This window comes from Chinchilla lanigera, unplaced genomic scaffold (assembly GCF_000276665.1).
Source record: "Chinchilla lanigera isolate Chin_1 unplaced genomic scaffold, ChiLan1.0 scaffold00008, whole genome shotgun sequence".
In the NCBI taxonomy this organism is placed as follows: Eukaryota; Metazoa; Chordata; class Mammalia; order Rodentia; family Chinchillidae; genus Chinchilla; species Chinchilla lanigera.
Genome location: NW_004955409.1, coordinates 5,375,665 through 5,403,529, shown reverse-complemented (window position 1 = coordinate 5,403,529; position 27,865 = coordinate 5,375,665). Strand labels below are relative to the sequence as shown.

The following is a 27,865-nucleotide window of genomic DNA, read 5'->3' as shown; positions in this document are numbered from 1 at the left end:
AATTGTTAGTAAGCCATTAGTAGAATTATTAGCATGCTGAAATGCTATGTTCCAGGGTTTTTTTTTTTTTTGCTCAAAATTGCCATTCTTATGTTATGTGTCAAAATATATTGATAGATCTCCAAGTCAGGACCAAATTCAAAAGACTTAGAAACCAGTTCATTGATAAAAATTAAAACTCCTATGGGTCTTCAACCAACACGAAGAGTTTTTGCTAAAGGAGGCAAATAGAACTACCCCTTACTAACAGCTTACAATTTATACATGAGCTAGATCTCCTTGCTTTTCTTGGTATTTAATTTTAACAGTGCTTGTTTATTTCTACCTGCCTTTACTAGATTAATGGCACAGTTCAGCTGGTGCCAAATTTATGCATATAGAGATCTGAGTTCCTTCAGAGTAGACCATATATCTTATTTATTTCTATCCCAGAAATATAGTACACGAATGTCACTTAACAAAAGCCATATTGAATGGCGTAATACCTTAGTTAGGAATTGAACCTGAAGGAAAATTTTGAGGAGGGGACAATCATAGCAATGCCTCTCAAACTTTAATAAGCATACAGACCACAGAGGAGTCTTGTTCAAACGCTGATCCCTATTCACTAGGTCTCAGGTAGCACCCGAGCTTCTGCATTCCCAAACAGCTCCCAGGGACACTGCTGCTGGCCACAGGAATGAGCAGCGAGGGCTTAGAGACAGCTTGTCTACCTTTCAGACTTTTACATTAAGAAACTAACCACATGCAACTTCACCTGCAACTGTCCTCAGGTCCCGTGACCCAAAGAATATCTCAAGTCCCTGATTCCCAGATAAAAATCTAACAGGCAACAGCGATGAGACAGAAAAGTGAGACGATATTTCCCCTGGGCACGGAAGTAGCTTCTAAAACAATCTGAGTGTTGGCCAGGTTTTGTGGCACTGTCCTCAGAGCAACAATATTTGGAATAAAGCAAAGCAGTGAGATTAGATTGATGTCTCCTGCCATGGGTCATTCAGAGTCCACTGAAGTCCTCTGAAGCCAAGCCCCACCCTGCAGGATGCGTACCTCGGCACTCTGTCCGGGTGAGTGTGCTCTGGTAGCCCGCACGGCAGTGACAGGTGTAGGAGCCCGGGGTGTTGACACACTCTCCCCCAGTGCAAGGGTTCTTCTCACACTCGTCCACATCTGCAAGACACAGCACGCATCGCTGAGAGGTCATAAGCAAAAGCCACAGCTGCATCACTTTTGTACACATAACACATGCTCCTTTTATGAAATAAACGGCGTGAGGAAAGGATCCTTTTCCTTTCTACTGCACTGCACTATCTCTAGCCACGGGAAGCCTGGCTGAGCAGCTCGAGTGTATCACTTGCATGCATCATTTTTCAGAGATAAATTCTAAGCACATAGCAACTCAATGCTCCCAGCTAATAATCATTTTCTCTCTCATGTAAACTTTGGCCTAAGAAAATCAAGTAGACTGATTTGAATTTCAGAAGTAGCTTCTGGATAGGATTCTCAGTATCTCTCCATGTTCTGCATTTCTCAGTTAAAAAATTAGGTCTGGCCATATCTAAGGCTCCCCTGACAAGCTCTGCTAAGAATGTCAGAACAAAGCAGGAAGCAACTCTTGATTATAGGGCTCTTATCACCCACCACGGAGTTCACCAGCACACCCAGAGTCCTCAGCATGCTGGGTATCTAATGCTTGGAGGAATGGGTATCAGAAGGGGTGAGCGGGCTTATATTCCCCTGTGTGTGAAAACAAGTACGCAGCCTTGGTGAAGGTAACCCACCTGTCACATGCTTCCTAGGGGCAGATGTGTTCCAACCCACCCTGAGCTACATGCTCCCTCTCCTCCCCAGCTCTGATAACTTCTAGGAGTGTTCAGATCACCAGGAAATGAAACAGCCTGAGAAAGCATGAACTGATTCATAATGACAGACTTGGAATTTATAATGGAACTGACTCAGAAATGAATTTATTTTTTAAAAACAAAGCAAATGGCAACTGAATGTTTTTACTCAGCCCAGTGAACTGACGGTGATTCTTGAGCTATCTGTCTTCTTTTCAATAGCTTAGAAGACTTGTCAACAATATGAGGCTTCTTTCTTTAGTTGTTAATAAATAACTATAGAAAGCTGGTAAGTTGCCCCATTTAAACTTAGTAAAATGTGCAAAATGTCATAACGTGGGTCAGGCTTTTATAACGTAGTGGTCAGGCTTCTGGTAAATTGATTCAGGTCGGCATCACCAGCAAGCCTTGAGTTTAAGGTCAGTCACTGTAGTAGACAGACTAAAGCTTCCCAAATGTGTTTATGTCCTAATCACAGAACCAGGGAATATGTTATCACGGTAAAAGGGAATTTGAAGCTGCAGATGGAATTAAGACTGTTGATCTGCTGACTGTGAAATGGAAGGAGTCTCTTGAGTTATTATACAGTGGACTGATTTAACCTCAGGGGCCTTTAACTGTGCAAGACAGAAAACTCCAGGCAGATAGAAACTTGGGAGATGCTATACTGCTGGCTGTGAAGACAAAGGGCCCACAAGGCTCGAACAGAAGCAAGTAACTTCTGGCATCTAGAAAAAGCAAAGAAATGCACTTTTCTTGGGCTTCCCAAAGAAACACTCCAGCCAACACGTGGATTTTAGACCATTCAAATCTGCATGGGGCTTTCAATTCACGAAACTACAAGAAAATATCTATTTGTCTTGTTTTCAGCCACTGAGTTCCAGGTAAATTGTTCCAGCAGCAATAGAAAAACCAGTACACTCAGGGGAAAGAATCCCAGAGGCCTCCTGGCCTGAGCAACCGACCACATACCGATGCACTCCCCCCGGAGGTCCAGCTGGAAGCCTTTGTTGCACTCGCACCTGTAGCTCCCAGGCGTGGGAATGCAGCGTCCATTCTGGCAGAGATAGCGGACCAACTGGCAGTAATCGGTGGTGATATTGAATGGCACCACCACTGGAAGAATAACAGTGAGCCTCATGAGTATCACTGGTAATGACAGCCCCTCTCACCAGTACTGGCCCTGGCACTAGTGGACAAGATGCTGGGTAGGAAGGAAAGAGGACATTCTTTGGGCCAACGTCACCCTAAAGGTGCACCCGTACAGCATATGTCCCTGGGACCCCATGTGCACTGTGGCCCAGGTGCTGCTTCTCCTGCCCTGTTCACCACCCCACGCTCAAGCCTCCAGTTTGGGGGAATAATAAAGGTAGCGAGATATTGGCAGTTAACTACTTGCAAAGCTGCTTTGTGTGTACTATCGGCCACAGGGTCACTGTTCACCTCCTCCACTACTAATTCATCCTGTGACTCAGATTTCAATCTCTTCCCATAACCCTTAGCATCTGGCTGAAAACATCAGTAACCAAGGGACATAACTCGCCGGATAATACAAGACTTCCATTTTCATCTGTGCAACAGGAAAATTAGAAAACTTGTATATAATGCTACATAAGCTAAAAATTTAATTTAGCAATTGGCAAACTTATATAATGAGTAAATTGGCAAAAACAAACAAAAATGCTAACCTGATTAACACAAGAAAAGTTACTAGAGGGTTTCTGAATTCTTACTTGCTGGTTCTCGAGATGGATATGGATACTCCACTGGTGGCCGGGGTACTGGAAGGGCAGGTCCAGGAGGAAAGCCCGGGGGAACTGGCTGGACAGGAGGAAGGGGACCGAGGGGTGGAGGAGGATATTCTGGTCTTCCAGGAATCACGATAGGGACGGAGCACAGCTTGTTGAAATCCTCTGGAAAAACATAACACATCACAATCAGCTGAGCTATAACTGCTACCACAGACACACAGAAATCTTTTAAAAGAAATCTGTGAATAAATTTGGTCTTTAAGGCACATGAGTCAATTAGAGAAAAGCAAACAAAACAAAACAAAAACCCCTAACTGACTTCCTTCCCATTTTTAATGCCTTACAGCAATAACCAACAGCTCCCAAGAGTGTGCACTGTATGTCTGTCCCCAAACCCAGGAAGTCTTCACCTATATCAAAATCCACCTCATGGAAAACACAAGATGCCACTTTCTCCATCCAGTCCTACTTACAGATTCCACAGAGCTCTAAATGGCACACAAAATGACTTTGATTTAAGTTGGGCGTGTGGACACAAGCCAGTAATCCCTGCACTCTGGGAGGCTGAAGTAGGTTCTTTTTTTTTGGTCTTTTTCCAGGACCGGGAATTGAACTCACGACCTTGCGCTTGCCAGGCGGGCGCTGTGCCACTGAGCTAAATCCCCAGCCCCAAGGCTGAAGTAGGAAGATTCCAATTCAAGCCCAGCCTGAACAACTCAGTGAAAGAGTGACACCCTGTCTCAGAATAAAAAGGACTGGGCATGTAGGTCAGTGGGAAAGTTGTGGGCAGTGGGAAACCCTTGGGTGTCTCCAGGAAGGGTGGGATATGATCAGAGGAACCTTTTCAGAAGATCACCCTCGGCATGCAGAATAAACTGGAGGGAGACAAGGAATTTGCAGAAGACCAAGGATTGGACTGGATAACAGCAGTGAAATTGGGGAGCAGTGGGCAGATTCCTACTTAGAAATAAAGGGGAAGTGTTCGCCAAGGGAGATAACATCCGAGCTGAGGGAACAAGAAGTAAGAATGCCTTCTAGCTTTTTTGGTTTCTGGTGGATCAGATGGATAGATGTTGTCCTTTGGTAAGAGGGGAAAACTGTCGTGGCAGTGGGTGTGGTGCCTAGAAGCCAAGCTCCACACTGAATGCCTGAGTTCGGAGACCTCGCAGAGCAGCGGAGGAGGACAGGGTGAAGCCCAGGGGAGAAGTGAACGTAAGCGTTGCAGAGAGAGGTGGTATTTAAAGTCACAGGGATGGATGGACACATCTCAGGACAGGAAGTGTGCACGGAGAGGAGAAGGCAGTGTGAGCAGAGCGCTGAGGACAGTGACAGTGGAATCGATGGAGAAGCGGCCCATGGAGCAGGAGCCTCCGGGCTAAGGAGTCTGGTGTTCATGCTGCATCGCCATCCTCTCACAGAGCACACGCCGCTGTCACCATCTATTTCCCCACCAGTGCATCCCTGGTCGGCTGCTGCTCTTCACAATCCCGGGTCTTTATCAGCAGACACCTTCTTTAGCTTTGTGGCATATTTTCTCTGGGCTTCTGTACAGGTATTATTAAATAGTACCCTGTTTTCACAGATTGTATTCACTTTATTCATTTCCATGTTTCCTACAAATAGCCATAGCTTGTCACAGTTGCTTTGTATAAATAATAGATGTGTGATTTTTAAAAAACTTTTTTCTCTCATGCCAGAATGTTGATAATTTTATTATCACAGCCACACAATGATTCTCCCCTGTTACTTCCTATACTATTTTCAGCCACAAGTAGAAATTAGGCTGAGATTTTCTTTGTCTTGTGGACGAAAATTTGACAAATTCTAAGACACAGTCACAGCACTGGCTGAAATTCATACATAGTGCAACCTCATGGGACGCGGTGACAGTTTACCGGTGGCTATGTCTACCAGGGCGCTACGTACTCTGTTGTCACCTGCTGGCCCATTTCTAAAACTTCGGCCATATTTCGCATTTCCAGCTCAGCTCAGTTTTCAGAGAATTCTATTACTACATTTTAACGATTATTTATCTGGAATTGCAGCCCACAGAGACTCTGTAGCACTCAAATGTACTTGGAAAGGATTTTCAGACTGTCCATGTTTCCCTGACTCAGGATGTTACAGTCCCTTTTGCCAAACTGTAATTCTTCCTCCAGAGTTTTCACCTGTTCATGCCACATCCATCACCTGAGTCCCTGCTTCCACCAAATTTCTACCACTGAGACTGTGCACTCTTTGAAGTCAAGGATCATACATGACTGATAACTAATTCTCATGCTCGGCCCAGCCCTGCAAGTTACGCATAAGAGGATTGCATTAACTGCATGCTGGATTTAATTGAATGGCAACTATATTAACACGCTCACTTCATTTCCAAGTGCCTGTAAGCACCTGTACATCCTTTCATTTTTAATTCTTTCTGGGTTTGTATGAAAGAAGTTAGGTAGCTTACCAGAGTTTCTGCTAATTAGGTGGGTATATTACGTAAAGAATGCCATTACATTTGTCTTAAGCCTCTAGGAAAGTGTATCACATTGGGTTCTATGCTCCTTCCTACCATCTACAGATTAATAACTTTCCCATGAAAGCCTTTAAACCCAGGATCAGCAGCTGGGGCTCTCTTGGCTGAACGGATTCTCTCTTTCCATGTCCATGTAACCCAGAGAAAATGCTGACTGTTTTTTAAAAGAGCAAAAAGCTGACCAGTCTAAAATCCTTCCTACACGATCACCTTCTCTAAGGTAGAGCCCAGAATTCTATAGCACTGGTCCTGGAATATTTGAGCAAACAAAAACCTATCTGCAAATTCATTACTCAGTCAGTCTGCTTTCCCTGAGGCCCGTCTCGGGGTCCTGCAGCTCTCGGTGACTTACCGGGAGAGCAGCCTCCCACAAAACCGCACACGTGAGAACCTGGTCTTCTCCATCTGTCCCCAGACAGGTCTTCTAAAGGCACCCACCCCTGCTCTTGGCCTCTCTTCTCTATTCAAGGCCTCAGGACAAAGAGTCCACATAAATGTGTTGCTGTCTTGGTTTACAGACAGCAAATCAGAAAAATATATGACATGTTGCATCTTAAAGTCTGCAGACTGATTGTATTGCTTCTTTAACCCACACATTCAGTTCTCAGTGATAAGCAGAAAATTTTTAATGTTTTTATTGGTACATGATGTTTACACCCACCTTAGGGAGTGGCCACATGTACTTAACATCTCTTGATTCTTTTTCTTCCTGTCCCCTATCTGTCCCCCTCCTTCTATCTCGTGATCCCCTCCCCCATTTTCATCATCATCATTTTAGTGACACATGATGATTGCATTCATTGTGGGTAGTTGGTGCGTGTACACGATGCATCTTACATCTTTTACATCCCCTTCCCCACCTCCCACGACCCCCACCCTTGGTCTCTTGCTCCTCTTCCCATATGCAAGAGATCTATCTCCATTTCCTTTCCTTTTACCAATCTTATCTCTTGCTCTTTACTGTATTTGTGCTTTGGATTTCTCATACGAGAGAAAGGATGTGGTATTTCAGCTTGTGTGTGTGATTTACTAAAAAGAAACTTTACAGTAACATCTGAGAGCTGGTCTATGATCCCTGAGAATGGGCCATTTTCATCCTGTGAGTAGCAGACTCTAACTTCTTACCACTGCATTTATTCTCTCCCTCTCCTAAATGTCCCGATTTAAGCATACACTGCAGCAATCAGATTACAGAGAACTACAAAGCATTTGGTTAGAACTGGTGGGGAAAATGGTACTAAATATGCTGTTCACCAGGCCTAAATGTCTCCTGTCATTAAGATTTTGCTAAATACTGTGGAGGTATCAGAAAGTGTGAGAAATACAGGATTTCAAGACAAACAAGACCTCGTAATGAGGTTTATCGGTAGTGAAAAGTAACGCATGAACACATGTGGATACGCAGCAGAACAATATGGCTTTGTGCCACAGCAAAAGTGCATGAGAGCTGTTAGACAACACGGAAGAATGTTCTCAGTATTTTGGGGATCTCTATGGAGCAGGAGGTCAGGTTTAAGTAGGTCCCTAGCACTCAAGAGGAGAAATCACAAGCAAGGCTGGCAAGAAGAGGAGCCAGGTATAAGGACCAGAACCAAGCAGAAACTTTAGGAGAAAAAAAGAGACTGAGTTCAGAAATGCTCGGACTGAATTCAAAGAAAATTCCATCACAAGCTACTGTGAAGAACATTGAAAGATGAACAGGGATTCAGTGGAGGGACTTTAACTGCTATGCTCAGTGCTAACATTTTCTTTGCAGGGAAAGGCATGACTCAGACCACCAAAGACTGCCTGGGTTCATTTATCCCGGGGAAATGTTTCTGGACATTCTTCTTTACATCTTCCCTGGACATCACTTTTAAGTTGAACTTTAGATGAGTTAGTCTTTGGGAAACTTATGCTGCAGCTGTGCATTTCACATGGAGCCACTGGGCGGCCACATCAAATAAGCGTTCGGTGGAAATGAAAGGAATATGACAGATAAAAGAGAAGTCGTGAAGGGGAAACCTCTATATGTCTTGGAAACAAGAAAGAGGACAGTTTCAAATGTTAGGGAAAGAGGAAATGCATGGTCTGGGAGAGTTAAGTTGTACTCTGCTGAGCCTTTGAGGAGAGACACAGTTCTTCTTACTCCACAATAAGAGAGAGCAAGAACTTCCTGTAAAGGCCGTTATGCAGTGGGAGTGCGCATGCTCAGTAAGAAACAGTAGCTAACAACAGTACTCTTTGCCCAGATCTCTGCGCTTTCCCCAAGCACGATGTGGGGAGACTTCCGCCAGGATGTTGTCTCCTCTGTTTCCTGGAATCTGATGCACTGAGCACATCTCCTCTTGTGCACCGCAGGGTTTGCACGGGCTGGGCAGGCGACTCTGTAGCTCTTACCTGTTGCTCTGATGGGACACATCTCAGGGGCGACAGTGACCCCAGGGGACCAGCACCTGCCGACATCACAGCAGCACTGCATCTTGGTGATGGACTGTGGCAACTGGTTGGAGCAACGGCCGTTTGCCAGAGCTGTGTAACAGTACCCTGGGCGGACATCTGAAAGGCAGAGACACGCATACATGTCCATTGAGACCAAGCCCGCAGCAACGGCTCCTGACCTCGGCACCTCCCCAGCATGCACTGGGCCACGGCAGGATGAAGTCACACTTCCATCCTCCAGAGGGGGAGGTGCCAAGGCTGGGTGGGCACACTGGGCAGTCAACAAGCCCACTCCTCTGCCCCAGTGCACTGGCGCACCTGCGGAAGCCACCCATTCCATACCCAAGGTGGGAATGAATGATTCCATAGGAAAAGAGAGACTCAGAATCTCACTGGTGGTGACAGATAACGACTTATAAAGACCCATCTATACAGAAGGGAGTCTAGTTTGTTCTTGGTTTCAAACTACTTCACTGGAGCTGCTGTACGCAAATATTTATGTAAATCTATTTTAAAACATTAAGTCTGTGCATATTTCTAAAAGCTCTTTCTTATTTTTCAGGCTGAAACTGTGAATCAGACTTATGAGACTTTCCTTTAAGGAATGAGCTATTTTACAATTGGTATAATGCTGTTCATCAGGATTGTCTTTCGTCCTAGGGCCTTAGCACATTATTTTCAAGGCTCTGAGTATTTACATGTTCAGAACACAGACAACTTTAAATCCTCAGTTCTACAGGAGACAACAGCTCCAGAAGGTTGGCTTTGCTTTTGCTTTTGCTCTTTGCAGAATGGTATCTTAGTAAAGCAATATGGTAAGACTCATTCTTTTTGGGGGGTTATGGAATATCTGTCATGGGAACATTTGATGCCATTCAAAAAAAGCACATGACCTAGGATAAGTGCTTGAAATATTACTGTGAAATAGATGGGGTAGGCAGCAGGTATGAAGCATCTCTGTCTACCTGGCAGACATTGATGCTACACCTGTCTTCCAATAAAATTCATCTTCATATAGTCCATGTAAAATACAGCTTGAATATTTTAAACATGCTGGTCATGTAAAAGCACAGAAGTAGTAAATCCTTTCAGAAAGTAAAAGAGGTGTTTACAGTAAAAAAAAAAATCCATCCTCATGTTTTCTCCACATCTGAATATTAAACATCAAATTTGCTCACGGAGGGTCATCCTTAGAATTATCATTTATATCATTCTTAGGAACACAAAGTCTTCAAATCTTGAGAGTTTTAATAAACAAATAAAAAGAAATAAAATAAAAGCAAGGCTAATTTAGAAAAATTTAAATTACATAACATCAAGTGAAGAAGGCTAAGACAAACCTATGTGAACCATAAAAGAAAATCATGAGTCAGCTTCACAGATACAAGGTTATTTCAGAAAGTGGTTAAAACCACTAGCAAGTACAAATGCACGCTCCAGAATTTTTTTTGTGGTTCCAGTTCCTGAGCCTCTGGTCAGATTAATAGTCTCAGCAAAGAGTCAGAACAAGTTTTATTTCAGTCCAGTCCAGAACAAATGTCTAGAGAGAAGGTACAGACAAGAATGCTCTGTGAAGCCTCAGCCCCATGAAGACGGGGAGAAACGCAAGTCCCTACTTCCTAATTTGCAATGCCTTAAAGCCACTAATACCTTACATACCCATTTAGTAAATATTTTGAGCACGGAAACCAAAGGCTGTTAAGAGTGGGAAGAGAGACTCAAAACTGGCTTATATCCCAGCTTCAAATGAATTTGGTGGTCAAAACCCAGTGTAAACACTTGAAAAAATTATGCAATCTGTACATATAATTTTCAGCATGGGCTATCTTTCAGAGCAAAAGTGGAACTTCGGCTGCCAATGGTAAACTCTAATGTCTATCATCATGCACATTAAGTATGACACTATGATATTGCCCATCTGGCTCACTAATATGCTAAATCAGTGGGTCAGAGATGCTTGATTAAAACCATAAATATTGGGGCTGAAAAAATTACAAGTTGCATTTGTGTTACAGCTAGGTCCTGATTTACAAGTGGCACCTGCCCATACCATGATCATTTTACATTTCTTTTCCTTTTTCTTTTTTTTTCTGGAGGTGGGTGGAGGAGAAACTTTGCTTAAAAAATACATATTCACATAATTTATAATTTTAAAGAAAACCTGCAAGCTAAGAAGGAAAGAGAAAACTGAACCCAGGGACCATGTGGAGGACCTATAGCCCAAGAAACGCAGCCAGAAGCTCCCCATTTCCTCTGGCAGCAGAGCTATGGTCAGGAGAGGGGACTGCTCTGGGGCTGGACCACTTTGCATGAGGTAAGGGGTGGTTTTAGGATAATCTGAAGAACCAAAGGAACCAGGGGCAAGACTGTCAGGGTCTGCAGGATATAATAAGAAGCAGAAGGAGTCACAGAATCTTTATCTTAAATCTATCTTGGCCAAGACATCTGGTAGAGAAGGAACAGGGAACTTTCCTCCTCTCCTCTCTTGCGAATCATGTGGCCCTTACTCACAGGACTCAGAAATCACATTATACCAAAACAAATACTGATACTGTCAGGCCACCCTAGACTCCTCCTAGCCAATCATTAACAGTGTTGGACCCAACCAGGATCCAGGCACTGTGAGGCCCATAGTAGGGGCAGGACATCCTACCGTACCTCTGAGTTGAAGGTACCATGTACCACTGTCTACATATAGGGATTTCTATTGATTTTCTGTTGGATTTCTATGCCAGGTAACCAACTTACAAGCAAGTTTGGTATTGTGGTTTAGATATAAAATACCCCCACAAAAAAAGTTACATCTTCAGAGGTGGGGATTTCAGAAGGTGATCAGATCACAAGGGCTCTAACTTCACTGGTAGACTAATCCATTGAGATCATGATTTGATGGCATTTTTGGAAAGTCATGAAAACTTAGGAGGTAGGGGTCCAACTGAAGGAAGGGGATCATGCAGACATGACCTTGGGCACCATATTTGGACCCTGTTGTCATCATCTCAGGCTTACTTCCTGCTATTTCTACCTTTTGTCAACCATGGAGAGCTGTTTTGGTCTATAGCACATGCCCCACCATGATGCTCTGCTTCACTATGGCCCAGAAACAATAGGCTCAGGTACCGATGGACTAAACCCTCTAAAACCATAAACCCAAATCTACCTTTCCTCCCTGAAGTTGATTTTCTTGAGTATTTGGTCACAGTGATAAAGAACTAACACATTTGGTTAATTTATGAGCTGGGGACTGTTTGTATTTTCAGGGTTCTCTGTGGTTGGAGAGAAATACGAGTGTTAGGAAAGGCAGATATGTTGTTTGGGTCATTTTTTATAGCAAGTTGCTCATTATGTCTACAATCAGGGTCCAAGGAGGAGACAGTGCTTGCCTAGGGAAGGGGCAAGAAAGCTAACTGCACCTAGTGTTCACAGGAGAAGTCTGGACTACAGACTCAGGCCCACGATGGAATCCCTCCGTAATCTCCTACTTCAACCACTGAACCAAATCATTTACCTAGCCTTTCTAAGCCTCAGCTTCTTCCCTTCTACAAGATGGCTTCAAACATTAAACCACTTAATTTACACACCTCACATTGAAGAGATGAGCCGTGAATCTTAGTTCCTTGCCTCCTTCCTTCATAAAAAGTCAGTATGTGCACATATTGGGTTTTGACTGTTTCATTGTCTTTTCCCATGCTGGGGCTTGAACTCAGGGCCTTTGCATCCTTAGGCTTTTTAATTTTTAATTTTTAAAATTTCACTAGGTTGCTAAGTTGCCCAGGTTGGGCTCAAACTTGCAGCTCTCCTGTCTCAGCCTTTAAGAATGCTAGGATTACAGGCATGCACCACCACGCCCGGGGAGTATGGATATATCGGATTAAAAAGTAGTTTTTAAATGTAAATGCTTTGATATGTAAATGTATTAGTTTGGAGGCTGTTTTTTAGGGTTAAAAACAACACCTATCCTCCAATTAGAAAAGCTCCTGCTATGCCACGTACCAGTGGGAGCAGTTTGGGAAGAAGGAGGACTGTGCTATGCGACTTGCACCTGTCATCTTTCCTCTCTAGTTCCAGAGTCTAGGACAGATCTGGGGGATCGGGCAACCTGAACACCACTGCGTTTCTAAGGAAATTCTGGATCTCCCTCCCCCACCAGTTGTGCTTAGTCAAATGTCAACTCCAAGAGACCACATATGTGACTAAGTGAAAAAGAATTCAGGACTTCACACACAATTCCATTCTGGTCTGAAACTCTGGTGAGGATAGGAGCTGAGTGTCTCTGAAACCATGGGCCAGAGGCAAACATCACGGTGACAGCATTTCTCTTCCCCCAAGGCCGTGTGCCACAGCCTCCCTAGCTTTGCCCCAACAGTAACAACAAACTACTCATTTTGATGTTCACAAAATGCTTGCTGAGAGCCTGGCACACTGAAGAAAGTGTGCTAGGAACGAGCAGGGAGAGGGAGCAGTTACTCATCCTCACAGAGAGCTGGCCACCTGCTCAGAGACAGAAACCACGCAAGACATACCAGCCCTCATGAGAAGAGCTTCCCTGGGTTAAGGAGGACTTTCTCAGTCAGCTGGTCTGGGACTCTTCAAAGATACAGAAAGGGGCTCACGCCGGGAAGAAGGGTGTTCTCAGGGCTCTGATGTGTGTGACTGAGGCACGAAGGAACTCAAAGGAATGGGCCACTTGAAGAAGAAGGCTGACCCATGCTGCCCGTCACCGGCTTGACAGTGCAGCCCCATGGCAATCAAGCTATGCCCTCTGCAACTAGAATTTCACTCTAGAGTACTAGACTTGGAAGGAAGTGTTAGCAATTGTGAAATCCAGTGTCAAGTCTATTTTTTAAACAGCAGTTTATTTCACTGACACCTTACATGAAAACCTAAGACCAGATGAGAGCAGAATTACCACACCTGGCAGGTGTGTAGGGGCGGTGACAGGAGCCTTCCTCCTGTTACTGTCCCCAGCCCCATCTCTGACCTGAGCAGCCCCACAGGGCTCCACAGATTGAATCACCCATTCCCAAGTCCCACTGGAAAACTACCAGGGACTTTTGAGCAACAGTGTTATTTAATCAAAGCGCTGTTTTAGGGAGATAAATCTGGCAAGACGGATTGCAGAGAAGCCAGGCAGCAGGGAAACAGTGAAAAGGTCATGGTGAAATTTCAGACCTCAGTTAACATAGACCCTGGGGAATGAGTGAAGGTGGGAGTCCTACGGGGCGAGGTCAGGGGTGGTTTCAAGGTTTGGACTGTTATCTTAGACTCCACATACCTGAAAGGTCTCCTGGATCACCCTTCTTTTATGGGAGGCAACGAATTCCAAAACAAGACCCCAGATGCCTCCGCTCCTTAAGAGGGTGCTCAACTGTTCAACACATTTCCATAAAGGTACATTTTTACCTTGAGGGGGAAATATGCACCCCCTTAACACACTTATTTTGACAGATGTTCACAGTGGAGCTGACACACAAACCATGCACACTAATTAAACCTACCTATGCATCTGGTTCCGTCGGGAGAGGTGTAAAAACCAGGGGGACATTTGCAAAAGTAACTGCTGACAGTGTTCGTACATTCACCCCCATCGCAGATTCCGGGAATAGTGCTGCATTCGTCAATATCTGGAACACGAAGAAGGGTCTCAGTGTTTGTGGGGCATGGTATAAAACTGTTCTCATTATGGAATCTGGGGTAGGACACACAATTGTGTCCCTGGAAACAACCATTTTCACAGAATAAAAGCTGTAAGAAGAGCCCTTCATTCAAAAAGGGGTACTTCAGCCGCACAAATTTACCCAAGGGTTTACCAAATTCAAGAGATCACACCAAAATAAACTCACTCATCTTAAAACCTAAAAGTGCATATAGCTGTTTCACCAAATAGCGATAACATGTTAATATTCCAAATGTCACTTATTTTGATGTTGTTTTGTTATTTTGATGTTTTGTTGTTTTCTCTGTTCTTTCCATGTTTTGCACTGAGCTAAACTCTTCTACAAGTTCTTTTGTATGCTATGTCATTTCCAGTATTTCTTTTCAACCTGATTTTCCACAAAGCAGATATAGAAATCCTTCAGGGACATCCTCAGGCCTTCGTGCTGACCAAGAATTAGTCAACTGAGATGAACAGATGAGTGGGAGCCTGCGGCCTTGGCTTTCACGCCCCCCCAAGCCACCACGATGGGTTTCTGCTCACAGCACACCTGGTGAACGCACTGCAGTGCCACAGGTCCCCACTCAGATCTTCCTCCATGGAAAGACTGGGTGCGCCAGCTGTGGGGACACTACGGGGAGCCTGGCTTTGGCTCTCCACCTTTTCTGGGATTGACTGCACTCAGAATCTTCCCCAGCTATCCCACCTCTGATGACAAACCTTGAAAGAGGGACAAAGGCCTGGTCCTCTGACCCAGGGGCCCAACTCTCAAAGCCACTCCCATTCCCCACTTCCCTCTGGGGTACACCTTGGCTTACCCTCTCCATCTGCACCCCCGGCTTCTTCCCTTCCCCTTCCTCTGGTCCCTGTGACCTCTCATAAACATCCTGAATGCTACAGAGGCCAAAGTTGGGGTCATCCCTCCAAGCCTGACGGCACTGGTCTCCAAGGAAGCAATAAATATCCCTTAGGACAAATCTTACCATTTCCTCTAAGGGGAGCTTGACAACAGCCAAACCCACACATGCACAAATGCCAGTAAGTGACACCAGCAAGGAGACAGAAGAAATCAAGAACTTCCGGCTTTGGCTAGAAGGGCACTCAGGCCCTGGGAGGTCCACGTGACCGCCTTCCTAAAACAAACAAGTAGGGCTACCCACACCGACCCAGGGAGAGGAGGGATTTGCCCAACGCCTGGGAGCACACAATGGCCAGGGCGACACTGCCGAAACTCAGAGAGACCTATGACCAAAGCAAGAGCATCTTCTCCAGGCTGAGGGTTGCTCTTCATTAAGAGAACAAAACTGGGTTTAAGTGGACTGGATTCAAGTCTGTTCTAATTCAGGTTCACCGTTTTAGCCCAAAAGGCAGCAAGAATGCTGTTTAAGCAAAATCACCACCGTTCTTCCGAGCTAGGCAACAGGCTAAAACACACAGCATTTCGCTACTGATCTCAGAGTCAATGCTAACATGAACAGCACTGTCACTGAGACACGGTGTAATGGTAAGGCTGCATACTGTATTCCAAAAGATAAAAGTCCCACCAGAGAGAAGCAGTCAGGCAGAGAAACCCCCAAGTTTAAGACTCAAGAACTGGCACAACAGCTCAAAGGCACTTTTGAAGGCTGCTCTTGAAAACAGATCCTCTTGCATTTCCCAAGCCATGCAAACACCTAACGCATCCAGCAAGTGTATTAAAGAGCTTACAGCATTCAAAACCTCATTTAAAGATGGAGGAAAATGTATCATAAGGCAAAGGTATGAAGAAGAATGTCCTTTTCTCAAAGTGTCCCTCAACATTAATCCCTGAGTCACAGAACACCTCCCCAAAACATGCGAGGGTGCAGTGTCAACTAGAAAGTATTTTTTCAGCCTATTAATATAAATGACAATTACCAGCCTTATTACCGCCACTTAGCATGCATGAATATTCAAAGAGGTTCAATGACTGCATATGTATCAGAGAAATTTACTGGCAAGACAGAATTAACTTTGGCAGGAAGGGAAAAAAACCTTTCACAGGCCAGCCAGATTAGATTTGAACCCTTTATCTGAGCCACTCAGAAGGACAGGAATGACAACGGCAGTTCTGGATGCTGAGGGGCAGATGCTGTCTAAAGGCTGACGTTGATTCGCTTCGTCCCCACAGTGTGGCCGTGGGACCTGATCTGCACATGTGCAGTGCCCAGGTATCTCTCCCTCATTATACTAAAGCCGTCAGAAAGCTGACAGGAACAAACCCTGGAATAAGCGCCAAGAGGCCCCCAGGGCCTGCAGGGGCTGGGGAGACCCCACCTAGCTACCCCCCCCCCCCCCCGCAAAGGCCAGCAGGCAGGACGCGTCAATATGCACGTCTTCATTTCCAGTGCCACCCAGAGGGACTAGCACAAAGGACTATATTCGAAGAAGCGTTGGTACCTGCGCATCTCCGCAAGTCCCCTCCCCCCTTTTCCTTCTGCCGCCTACAGCCTCTGACCTTAAGGACCACCTTGCTGCTCAGCCCCACTGCTCCCGAACAGCAGCAGCAGGAGCTGTGACCCAGGAAGTCCCTGAGAGCAACGGGCCAGGGTAAAAAATGCAAGTCAGAGCTACACTGCAGCGTGCATTCACGCTAGTGTAGTACTCCTCCAAGCTCTCATCACTCTGTGTTTTTCTCCTGTTAACAGAAGCTCAGGAATCCCAGGTGACAGGGAATTTGAGAATGGGGAGGTCCAGTATCTGGAGGCCCCGTGTATCTAAAGCCGGTGATAAGAGAACACGGGGTTTCCAGGCCCTGGGCCCCTCTCCTTGTCTCCCCGAGGTGGCAGGAGGGCACAGTACAGCCACAGGAAGTAGCATCCCTCGTGGCGCTCACTGGGACCCAGAGAAGACACACAGGCGGTAGGTTCCTTCCCTGACTGCTGCCCGGACCTTCATTCTTGCTCACTCCTCGCGCTCTCTCTGCTCCTCTGGACATTCTTCCCACCCTAGACCTTGGAAACACCAGCAAGGGACAAGTGGCGTCCGGAGGGTGGGGCTGGGGAGAACTTGCATGTGTCACACTCTTCACCAGCCTCACTGGGCAGCAACTCGGAGATGGTAACTAACACGTCTAAGACGACAGAGCGGCCTGGAGACCACCGAGACTAGGGCCGGGCTGACCTCATCCATGGGGCTCACTGGCCTATTCCACAGAGTTTGTTTAACTGGTTGTGCCGGGAGCAGTTATCTCAAGCTGTAAGAATCGTGACTCGCAGCCAGCTGCAGGGGAGGAAGCCCCACCGTCAGCAACAGGTTAAGCCATCCCAAGAACTCTCCTTGGTGTCCCACAGGAGAAGAGCTCCTACAAGCAAGGAGCCATCAGATAAATACGCCATTATTTTGGAAAGGAGAAGTCCTGAGGTTCTTGGCTCACGTATTAGGGAGGCCGTGAATTTAAGAGCCACATTTTTTAAAAAGCCTTATGCATCATGCAGCGCTATTCTAATTGCTAAAGGCTGGCCTGACAATCTAAATCCCAAAATATTAGTGGTTAATTAGGGATCCAAGAGACTTCTTCCAGAAATAAAAACTTAATCCCTTAATTACATTTTTTATTTCTTAATTTCCTCCCACAGTAACCTATGCAAATATGGACTTGGTTTCCAAAAGGAAAAGGCTCATGTGTTCTTTCACTACATACACTCCACAGTCATCAGAAAAATCAACAGAGGTGGGCATGAGCTCTACTTCCCCTTTTCCCAAATCTCAGCTATAAATCTTAAGTGTCTGAAAATCTTTCTTCTTACATGTGTGAAAACTTAATGGTTATCATTCAGTCACTCTGGATTGTTCATTTATATTTCAAATATACCTATACTGCAGTTATTTACTCTCATGTAAACTGGGGTCCAAGCATTGTATTTACTGAGGTTTTGGGAAAAGGACGCTAGTGTCAGAAGGAAGAGAGACCTCTGAAGAAGGAAGACCTCACGAAAAGCAATTTGAATGGATCCTCCCCGCTCCTAAGGAGGGTGGGTGAGCTCTTAAGAATTTACCAAGACAGAGCAGATTGAACCAGAATTTTTTTATAATTACTATAAAAAGTACCCGATTTCTTCTTCTCTGAGTCAAAGGGGAGATCCTTTTAAAGATATGCAAAGCAGTGGGAGAGGTCCCACAGCAATGCTGATGAGTGCTATAGTATGGGTCTCAAATGTCCCCCAGTGGCTGTGTGTGGACAGTATGGTCACCAGCCCAAGGTCCTCCTGGGAGGGAGGGTTTGCAGCTGCAGGAGGTGGGGCCCACATCAAGCAAGTTATGCAAAGGTAGGTCACTGGGAGCTTGCCCGTGGAGGGGAGACTGGCTCCTGTGTCTCTCTCTCCTCCCCCTAGCTACTTTCTGGCTCCCGCCAGGGGAACAGGCCTCCGCTGATAGCCTCTTGCACCATGAGTATGGTCTTGCCACAGACACACGGGCAACATGACCAAGTGACCATAAACTAAAAGCTCTACAAGTGTGAGCCCAAAGAAGTCTTTCTCCCATTTAAGTTTGTCACTGCAGGTATTTTGTCGCAGTAATGAAGGGCTGACTAACACACAAGGCACAGAGCCCCATAGTTATGCCTGATCACCTTGGTCAGGGACACACAGAATCTCGTAACTGGAAGAGAACAGGGGAATTGAAGGAAGGGCCTGGCTCTGGCTCTCCAAGAGTTCTCAGAGGACTCTGAAGACCTCCCTGCTGAGCAAGATGGTTCAGACCAGCCTCCAGGGCAGAGTACACGCAGTGCTAACAGGATATTCTCAACAGAGGTCACTTTTGCGTAGGAAAATAAAAAAGAAAAAAATCTAAATTTAATATAACAATAGGTGGCAGAGGGGAAAAAAAGAGCTAGCAAAAAATATCCTGCTTGTATCTTGCTACTGATTGCAGTATGTAATTGGGGAGGAAAATGTTTTTTGTGGATGTTGAAAGGACTAAGAAATTCTCAAGATGAAACTTTTTGATCCACTGGGTAAACCACCAGCACACGAGGTTTCTCAGCATTAATAAAAGGATGTGAATCATCTTTCTTTCAGTCTGAGCATTCACAGGGCGTCTTCTGTCTGGTCCATATCCAGAGTATTCCTAAATGTTAGCTGACTAATCTGAGTTAAAAAGTAAGAGACAGAAAATCTATACCATAACAGTTTAAAGTTCCAAATGTTAGAAAATGCCATCATTGAAGTAGATTAAAAGCCTTCGTGTAGGAAAAAAGGACAATGTAATAACAAACACCAGACTGTGAGTCAATCCCTGTCTTGATGTACTTCCAAGGCACTTAACAAACCCAAGTCACAGCGTCCCTGAGTTTCCAAGTCAAAGGGTGGAACCAGGTGAGGTTTTTGCCCCTTTCAGAACCCTGCCTCAGACTCAGATCCCCAACATGGCTCCTACCACACACATTCACCTGTAGAGAGCTGCTTTTGCCATTCTTCGAAAGCAAAAACATTTTCAAGGAGCCCCACTTCAGAAAGGACGGACATATTTTTCACAGCTGCCTCAAATAACTATGCAGAAGAGGCAAGGATGCCATAGCCATTTATGAGCTCTATGATGATTAATAATGTAAACATAACCCCAAGTCTAAAGGTAATTCTATCCAAGTTAGATTATTTCATTCAGGGTGAGTAGACATTAAGTGTCTGACAAGAGTGCATTCCACCAGACAGGAGTGTATGTAAGTGACAGGAACTCCACGAAAGGAGAGAGAGCGCAGGGCCACCCATTCACTCTCTGGATGCATCTCTCTCACAAAGCAATTGCTACCACACCTGGAACCCAGGCCTCTTTTAGCAAGTAACAATAGGGGCAAATACGAACGCACCTTCAGATACCAATGCTCCAGAAGCTCAATCTATCAACAAAATGCAAATATAAAAGTTTGCCTTCAGTTACTTTTCTGTTTGACTAATCTTAGAAAGGTTTCCATTTGATAGGCAGATGTCACGCCCCAGAAAATGCAAATACCAAGCTTGTACTAGGAGCACAAATATGAGTTATTTGGTCTCCCTGCCCACCCCAAATCAAACATACATTTTACCCAGAAAAACATCAGCAGGCATATCACTCTGAATGATACCTAATGATCAAGTTTAAATCCATGTCTGTAGAACTATGCGAAAACATGCGTCTTGAACATTTTAAACCAAATGTTGGTTCAAAAATATTTCATGTTTTAATATTTAATGTGATTCAGATGGAACTCTTATTTTGGGTCTATAAAAGTGGAAAAAGCTGCAGGGTTTTTCTGGTTCAACGACAGAGAGGCCTATTACTCTTGGTAGGAATATTATATTTACACTTCTATGGGGATGACAGTGACGGGAGGATTTATGAATAATTTGCAAACAGGTTTGTCGTGGATGCTGAGTTTTGTCTCCCTTCCCATCCCCCTCGGCTGCAAAGCAGGAGACTTCTTACCTTCGCATTTTTGTGACACTTCATTAAATTTGTGTCCAGCAGGGCACTTGCACTCGAAAGACCCAACAGTATTAATGCAATTTCCTCCCTGACAGAGCCCAGGAATGGCCTGGCATTCATCCACATCTGTCGGATTTTAAGAGAGAGAGGGCGAGAGGGAGAGGGAAGAGGGAGAGAGGGAGAGAGAGAGAGATTCATATGAGATTCATTGCAGAAGAAAATGTGATAGCTTATCCACAATCACGTTACCATATTTACATCAATGCGTGCACGCCAGTATTTTGAGTAGAATGATATTTTATGATTATATTATGTAAAACAAACCATGTTATCAAGATAGTTGAATCAGTTTTGTTCTAAAAGAGGTAGTCTTTATTTCCCACCTTCTGTCTTCCCTCATGTAGAGGAGACTTTCTTCTGCTAACTTGTGGACTTCATTAAAGACGCAGCAAAGGACAATGATGTAATGACAGAAAAGCCAGTATTCACTGTCTCATTATAACATCCAGGTTGGCAGCAGGAATCAGAGTTGTTCAAAACTTCTTTAATGGTCAAAATGCAGTACATTTCTCCAATGAAGCTATCTTTCGAAGTTGTACTACATGATTTCATTAAAACACATCTGACCTAAGGTCCCTGAGACTCTATATAATAGCTGATGTTTTTGCACAAATGAAGCAGACATCTCGCCCTCCACACACCTTCTAAAGAGCTGTCTTGCATAGTAAAAATTAAAAGTCTCAGCAAATCAGGGCCCGAGGTATGGTAGCTCCCGCGAACACATGGTGCAGCTGCAGGAAGACCTTCTGGCAGGGCAGTGCCTCAGAGACTTTTCTAGAAGCTGTCTCATGGCCCTCCCAGCTCAAAAGGCAAGTCCATGCTAAGTTCTAGACAGCTGTGCTCTGGTCTCACCTCTCCCTCTCCTACCTCCTTTTTTCCTGGTGTGCAGGCCGCCTGGAACGCACCTCAGGGTGTTGGACAGGTGGCTCCTCTGCCTGGAATGTCCCTCTACCTGGTCCATGCTGTCCCATCCTTCGATCTCTGCTCCAAAGCCACATTAGCCAGTGAAACAGCAACATCTGGGCCCCTGACCCTCCCTGCCAGCTCACCTGCTTGCATCTGTTTTGTTGTGTTTCATAAATTGTCTTCAATACAGGCTTCCAGAGGGCTTTGTCCACTTCATGCAATCCTCTATCCCCAAGACCTAAGAACTAACAGGTGGCCCTACAAGTAACCCCAAACATTAACCTTCCCAGAGCAAAATTCCCCCCAGCTCACTACATTCAGTTACAAAGCTTATGAAAGTGGATTTATCTTCCCTCCATCTCGTCATTACTGACACAGAAAGGACTGATCTAAGAAAGCCCCCAATTAAACTTCTGGATGCTTCTTCCTCCCCTTTGAGTATGCTTGTAGAAATCTGGAAGCCAAGCATTCTCTTTAGCTCTGCTCTGTACCGAGGAAGCAAGAAAGAGGCCTATGTCTGCAGGCTCCCGACCCCTGTCCCTGGGGACAGCTGGCGCAAAGCGAAAGGATTGCACAAGGAAAAGCTATTTGTTTTGGTATGAAAGTTTCACCTGCTGTCTTCAATGCAATGCCCTGACTCACAAATGAATGATCATATTGAAATACTGTATAATTGGATTATGTTTTCTAGCCAGCTTTAATTTTGTCTTAAACTAGAATTTTCCAGGCCCTTCATACAAGATGTTGGATGTGTTTATTAAAATGGTATTTGAAATCATGTAGGCAAATCTTGTTGATGAGATTCTTGGCCAACAGGAGACCAACATGAGGGCATCTGTCTGTTGGTTGTGTCCCAGGCTGACGACAGGACACACTCCTTCATGGCCCATCCCCTACTCCACATCTGACCTAAGGGCTGGACACCCCCAAACAAAGAGAAAGTCCCCCACAAGCCTGGAAGAATCTCTCCAAAAATCAAAACACAAACAAAAGGCAGCAACAAAAAAAAAATGAAGAATTGCATTCTCTGAGTGGCAATATGAGTGCTATTTTGATTTCATGGGCTTTCACCAAATTTCTTATTCAAAAAAATAAAAAAACACCGAATTTTTTTTCTTTAGATGTTGACTAGCAGCCAAAAAGGAATGGGAAGCAAATTCAGGAAAAATCCAGGTCATAAGACGTGAACAACAAACAGGTCCTCCAACTCCTTCCCTGCTGCCCCCACCCAAGAGCACCCCAGTGGCTCCGGGACAGGAGCTGGCCCTGCCGCCCAGCTCATGGGTGTTCGCTGAAGCAGAACACCACGACCAAGAATGGTCAGAACTCACTGGGCCTTTGTAAGAATGGGAAAAACAAGCAGGCACCAAAGGAGGCGCTCACTCCTTGTTTTGTAAAACCCTACGATTGATCTTTTATAATCTCAGGGCTTCCAAGTGACCTCCTGTTGCTTGTGACCTTCCCAAGGGTATGTTCAAGGGCATGCAAAGGCAGCGGGGTGTTGGGCCAGGAGCAACACTGTCAGAAGCGGAATTTTTTGAAGCATAGTTAACTGGAGAGCCCCAGAGCTGGTGACTAAGCCCGAGCTCTGTCTTCCTGTACATCACCTTTAGAATTTATCTTACAGACAAACCTGAGCTGTTATCTATGCGCCCTGACAAGGCCCATCCTGACTACTTTGAAAATACTGCAAGTGGTTACAAAAAGCAGCGGCGAGGTCTGAAGGGAGTAGAACTGGCCCGGGAGTTTTCGGTCCCATCAGTTTAGTGCGAATGGCCCCGTTCACTTCCTCCTGCTTCCTGCCAGACATCCAGACCATGAAAGAATTTGTACAGCTGGAGGAACAGGAGTAAAAGCCAAAAACAGAGGACCGGCTTCTAGGGGAGGCAGAAGAAGCCGCGAGGAGGAGACATCTGGGGATGTTTAAAACTGTAAAACCGATCCTCATTTATTTCTGACTTGTTAAAAAAAAACACCGCATAATGCAGCATGTGCCATGTACAGGGGAACACTTTTCTCCAGGTCAGTTAAGTGCAGCGCATGAGACAGAGGAACTCCAACAGCAACAAGTGAAGGAAAAAACCCACACATACCACTCACTACCTTGTTCCCAAATCTTGCTCTGTGTTTTTCCACGGCACGGCTATAGCGCGTGGTGCTGTGGTCCACAGGATCCCTGGAGTTGGGGGGGACCTGGAAACACTTCTCGGGTCAACGGGAGCTGCTGGCAAAGACACCCCAGTGGGCTTCAGCTGCTCTCTCCTAAGCCAAATTCCTAAGGCCCCTGCTGCACGTCGTGAAGTTGGCAACATCCTGGCTTTGTGTGCGGGACACTGCTGCCGCCGGCCAACCTAGCTAGGGAGCAAAGCACCCGCTCACCTTGACAGGCTCCAGTGCGGATGTTGGGAATAAAGCCGCGGCGGCAGGGGTGAGGCTGGGGAGGACACATCTCGCAAGGGTGGCCCCAGGCCCTGCCCACGGTTGCACAGCAGAGCGTCTTCGTGCAGACAATCCCGCTGAGCTGTCCCTGGCACATCTGGTTGCTGATCACTGTAAAGCACGGCCCCGTCCTGTAATCTGAAAAGAAAGAAGAGTCCCATGAATGTCCCAGAAAGCAAAGACCATCATGTGGAGGAACAGCTGGCCCATCCTGAGTGACTCCAAACAGAGGAGGGGATTTCTAGGAGAACACAAGGCACCTCTGACTCTGGCCAGAGCCCTGGGAAGACCTTCTGCTCTCAGCCCCATTTTCCACACCTGCAAAATGGGGATAAAACACCTCTTTCCACCCACTTTGCAGATGCCATTCAGAGGAGCGGAGGAGCTAGCGGAAACCCTTTACACCAGGGAAATGCTGCGCAGCTCTAAGGAGGCAATGTTATTATGCACAGGTGCCTGCCCTGAACCCAGCCCCGCTGTCGGACACAAATACTTCAGAGAAACGAAATAAGTGTGTTGAAGAGACACCTGCACTTGCACGCCTGTGTTCACTGTGGTACTATTCACAAACAGCACCGCTGTGCTCAATGTAGCACTATTCATAATAGCAACAAATCAGAAACATCCAAACTGTCCCTCAGCTGCTGATGGATACATAAAAATATGGTATAGATAGACTGGAATACTATTCAGCCATAGAAAAGATGGAATCCTTTCACTGGTAACACCATGGGTGGAACTAGAGATCGTTACGTGGAGTGAAAGAAGCCAGAAACCAGAAGACGATTGCTCGATGGTCTCACTTATGTGAAACATAAAAAGTAAATCCTCGCCTTTACAGAGCTTAGCGCCTATTGCTACTTAGGCTGGAGAAAACGAAGAACTTCAGAACTTGCACTGAGGTAAGCTATGGCATCTTGTCCCTGGGCGTTTCCGGAACAGAAGAAATAGTAGTCTATTTCTTTGGGATTTAGTCCATTTTATTTCAAATACAAAAACAAGCAAGTAAGAAAAGTTCTTTTGGAAACATGGACTCATACAAAACACGGACGATATTTAATATAAAGAATCAGGTCACTGGTCTGAAGTCATTGTAACCCTCAAGACAAAGAACAATCTTTTTTTTTATTTTAAAGATAAAAGGAGGGAAACATTAACAGACATACAACATTTTACAACATGTCACAAGCACAATACAGACAATACAGAGTTACAAACAAAGTGGTAGGGAATTAACAATGGAGGTTGTATTACATATTGATATCTTCAAAGTGGCTTCTCATGAAAACAGATATAAACATGCAATACTGGTCAACCAAAGACTCATTGACAGTTTCTTTCAGCATAGAAATAGAAGACAGAAGAACAACCATGTTAACTATCCTGTATATACATGCATACAAAATTTCTCCTTCTTTCCGACAAGGAACCATCTTAAAGTAAAGAAGGAGAAGCTGAGGCCACAGGCACAGGCCTGTCTTTCTCTTTTCCTGTCTGTAGGGAGAAAGGCCATCTAGACTCAGCAGCCAATAAACGAGAAGGAGGAAGATGTACTCATACGCACAGAGGACGGAAGGCAACAGTGAGAGAAGCCAGGGCTGTGACGCCCCGCTCCGCGCGAGGCTGGGGGAGTGGGGCTCGCCTCTCCCGCCTCCACCAGCAACTCCTCTGCCGTCCTATGCAGGGCACAGGTAGGCCGTAGATGTGCGTCTACGGATGAACAGAATGCTGGGCGTCAAGCTCAAAGCCTGCCTGGCCACAGAGTGAAGAGGCACCGTCTTGTGCCCCGTATACAAGATACAATGAATGTGTACAAATAACAAAATTTTCTTTTCTATATTTTAACTTACTGAATTATAAAATAATGCAAGCCCCTGCTGCACAATTAAAAAAACTTCCACACCTGCCTGATAACGATGCACACCTGTTGCCACGGGCACACACACCCGCAGCTCATCGCTACCGCACGAGTCTCGTACACATGCGTTTTGCTGTGACTGAGCACATGGCAGGGGTTAACACCGCCCAGGACACCCTCCCCGGCACCTACCCAGTCTGCACTTAAGCACCATGCAGTGATGAGAAGAGTCACTACCCATCACATAACGATGTTCCAACTTTACGCTTCTGTAGGGCCACATGCGTAGCTGTGCATGGCCCTTGCAGCTGTGGGCTGCGGCCGGAATGATCCCCCCGATAAGCGCTCTTCACTACTGAATTCTACCTTTGATTACAGTCATTGGCTGTGCTCATGAAACCACCGGGTTATGCTTTCATTGTTATTTTCTGCTTACTTCAAGTAGCTCATAGGATACAGACATGAAACTTAGTAAGCACCGTTCTTGGGACAGTACCAGCAAAAGGGAACAGTCCGCAGGTGGGCCGTGGCTGAGTCTTATCCACAGACACCCCTCCATCCTGCGTGTTCGCTCTCAATCCCTCCCATGCCCTTCCCATGCAACCCCGCCCTTGGCATCCGGACCCGTCTGCTTGCTACGCCTCTGCTTCCATTCCTAAGTTCCTCCTCATGCTCCCTGCCGTCTAGACTGAACCACAGAACTGGTCAGTGACCTTGCAGAAATAGCAGCACCCTAAGGCCTGGGCTGCGAGATCAGCCTTCTGAGGAATTCCAAAGCCTGAACCACCCCAGGCAACCACATCAAGAGCCTGGCCCAGAGTCCCGGGGATGCTCGGGAAGCCCCACCTCCACACCCACATCCCCGCAACCGGTATTTACCAGAGTGTGCTGCTGGACTCACTGCTGATACAATCTTCGTCCTAATGCACACTAGTAAAAGGTACAAAGGGACCACACTCGTTTCACACACATCTGCTGTGATGGAGATGAATTTATAGAAACTGGTAGGTATTGAACCAAGGGCTTCTGACGTAATAGGCAAGTGCTTTACCACTGAGTTACACCCTGAGCAAAAACTTTAAGTTATTTTTTCCCATCCATAACCCCTAATGCCTAACCCCTAACCCCTAACCCCTAACTCTAGCCCTAACCCTGACCCTGACAGCAAAAACTTCCAATTCAGTGTAAAGAAGAAAGTTAAGCAGAGTAAGGTTATACAAGTTATATGCAAACAGGCCAAAAACTGCGACTGATCTATCAGTATCAAAGGCTTCCCTTTCCAAAAAACTAACCTTAGACCTGTGTACCCAGAAGTTCATTTGGACCTGCCTACTTTCCCAGCCCAATCTCTTGATACATTCTGAATTCATTATTTGTTATGTTCATGCATTTTTTTACAGTCATGATTTTTTTTTTTACTTTTACCTATTTAAATTCTAGGTATATTTCTATATTATACACCAAATGCCAGATTTATTTAAAAATCGCTATCTTCTTCTATAGGGGCCAAGTTCAAAGGAGAACAGAAATGTTAAACACTCAGCCACTGAATAAAATCTGACCACTCATTTCTTTCTGTCCGTAAAAAAGAGGTCCCTTCTTACCAGGGCAGTTTGCAACAAAATCCAGCTGAAATGCAGCAAGCTTTGGACCAAGTGAACTTCAAAGACCATCCCAATTCTTTGGCCGATTCTTCCAAGTATTGCCTATAGGTACTTACTAAATAGCTCCCTCCATACAGTATACTTTTCTATTTTCTATTGCATCAAGTGCTTTCTGCTTCAGAACTAAACAATTATTTTGGATAATTAGAAAAAAGCAGTACCACATAAGTAAGAAACATAATTACATGTAAAAAGCTCTGGATAACATTTATTTTATTATCAGGTATGTGTATATGTGTGTGCATTTTTAAAATCACAATATAAGGATTTTACTAAATATACAATCTTGAATCTTGCTTGACTTTCACTAAACACTGCCCCC

The 27,865-nt window shown here is 45.2% G+C and overlaps 1 protein-coding gene across 1 annotated transcript in view; it reads right to left on the bottom strand.

Moving 5' to 3' along the window:
• Fbn1 (fibrillin 1) overlaps nucleotides 1-27,865 on the bottom strand; it is a gene marked incomplete at its 5' end in the record, with an annotated part of 220,945 nt that overhangs the window by 99,018 nt on the left and 94,062 nt on the right. Inside the window, 7 exon segments of the mRNA XM_005376698.2 lie at nucleotides 1,051-1,170; nucleotides 2,814-2,957; nucleotides 3,575-3,754; nucleotides 8,496-8,654; nucleotides 14,036-14,161; nucleotides 20,617-20,742; nucleotides 23,962-24,159. Of these exon segments, the coding sequence (XP_005376755.1) occupies nucleotides 1,051-1,170; nucleotides 2,814-2,957; nucleotides 3,575-3,754; nucleotides 8,496-8,654; nucleotides 14,036-14,161; nucleotides 20,617-20,742; nucleotides 23,962-24,159 (1,053 nt within the window).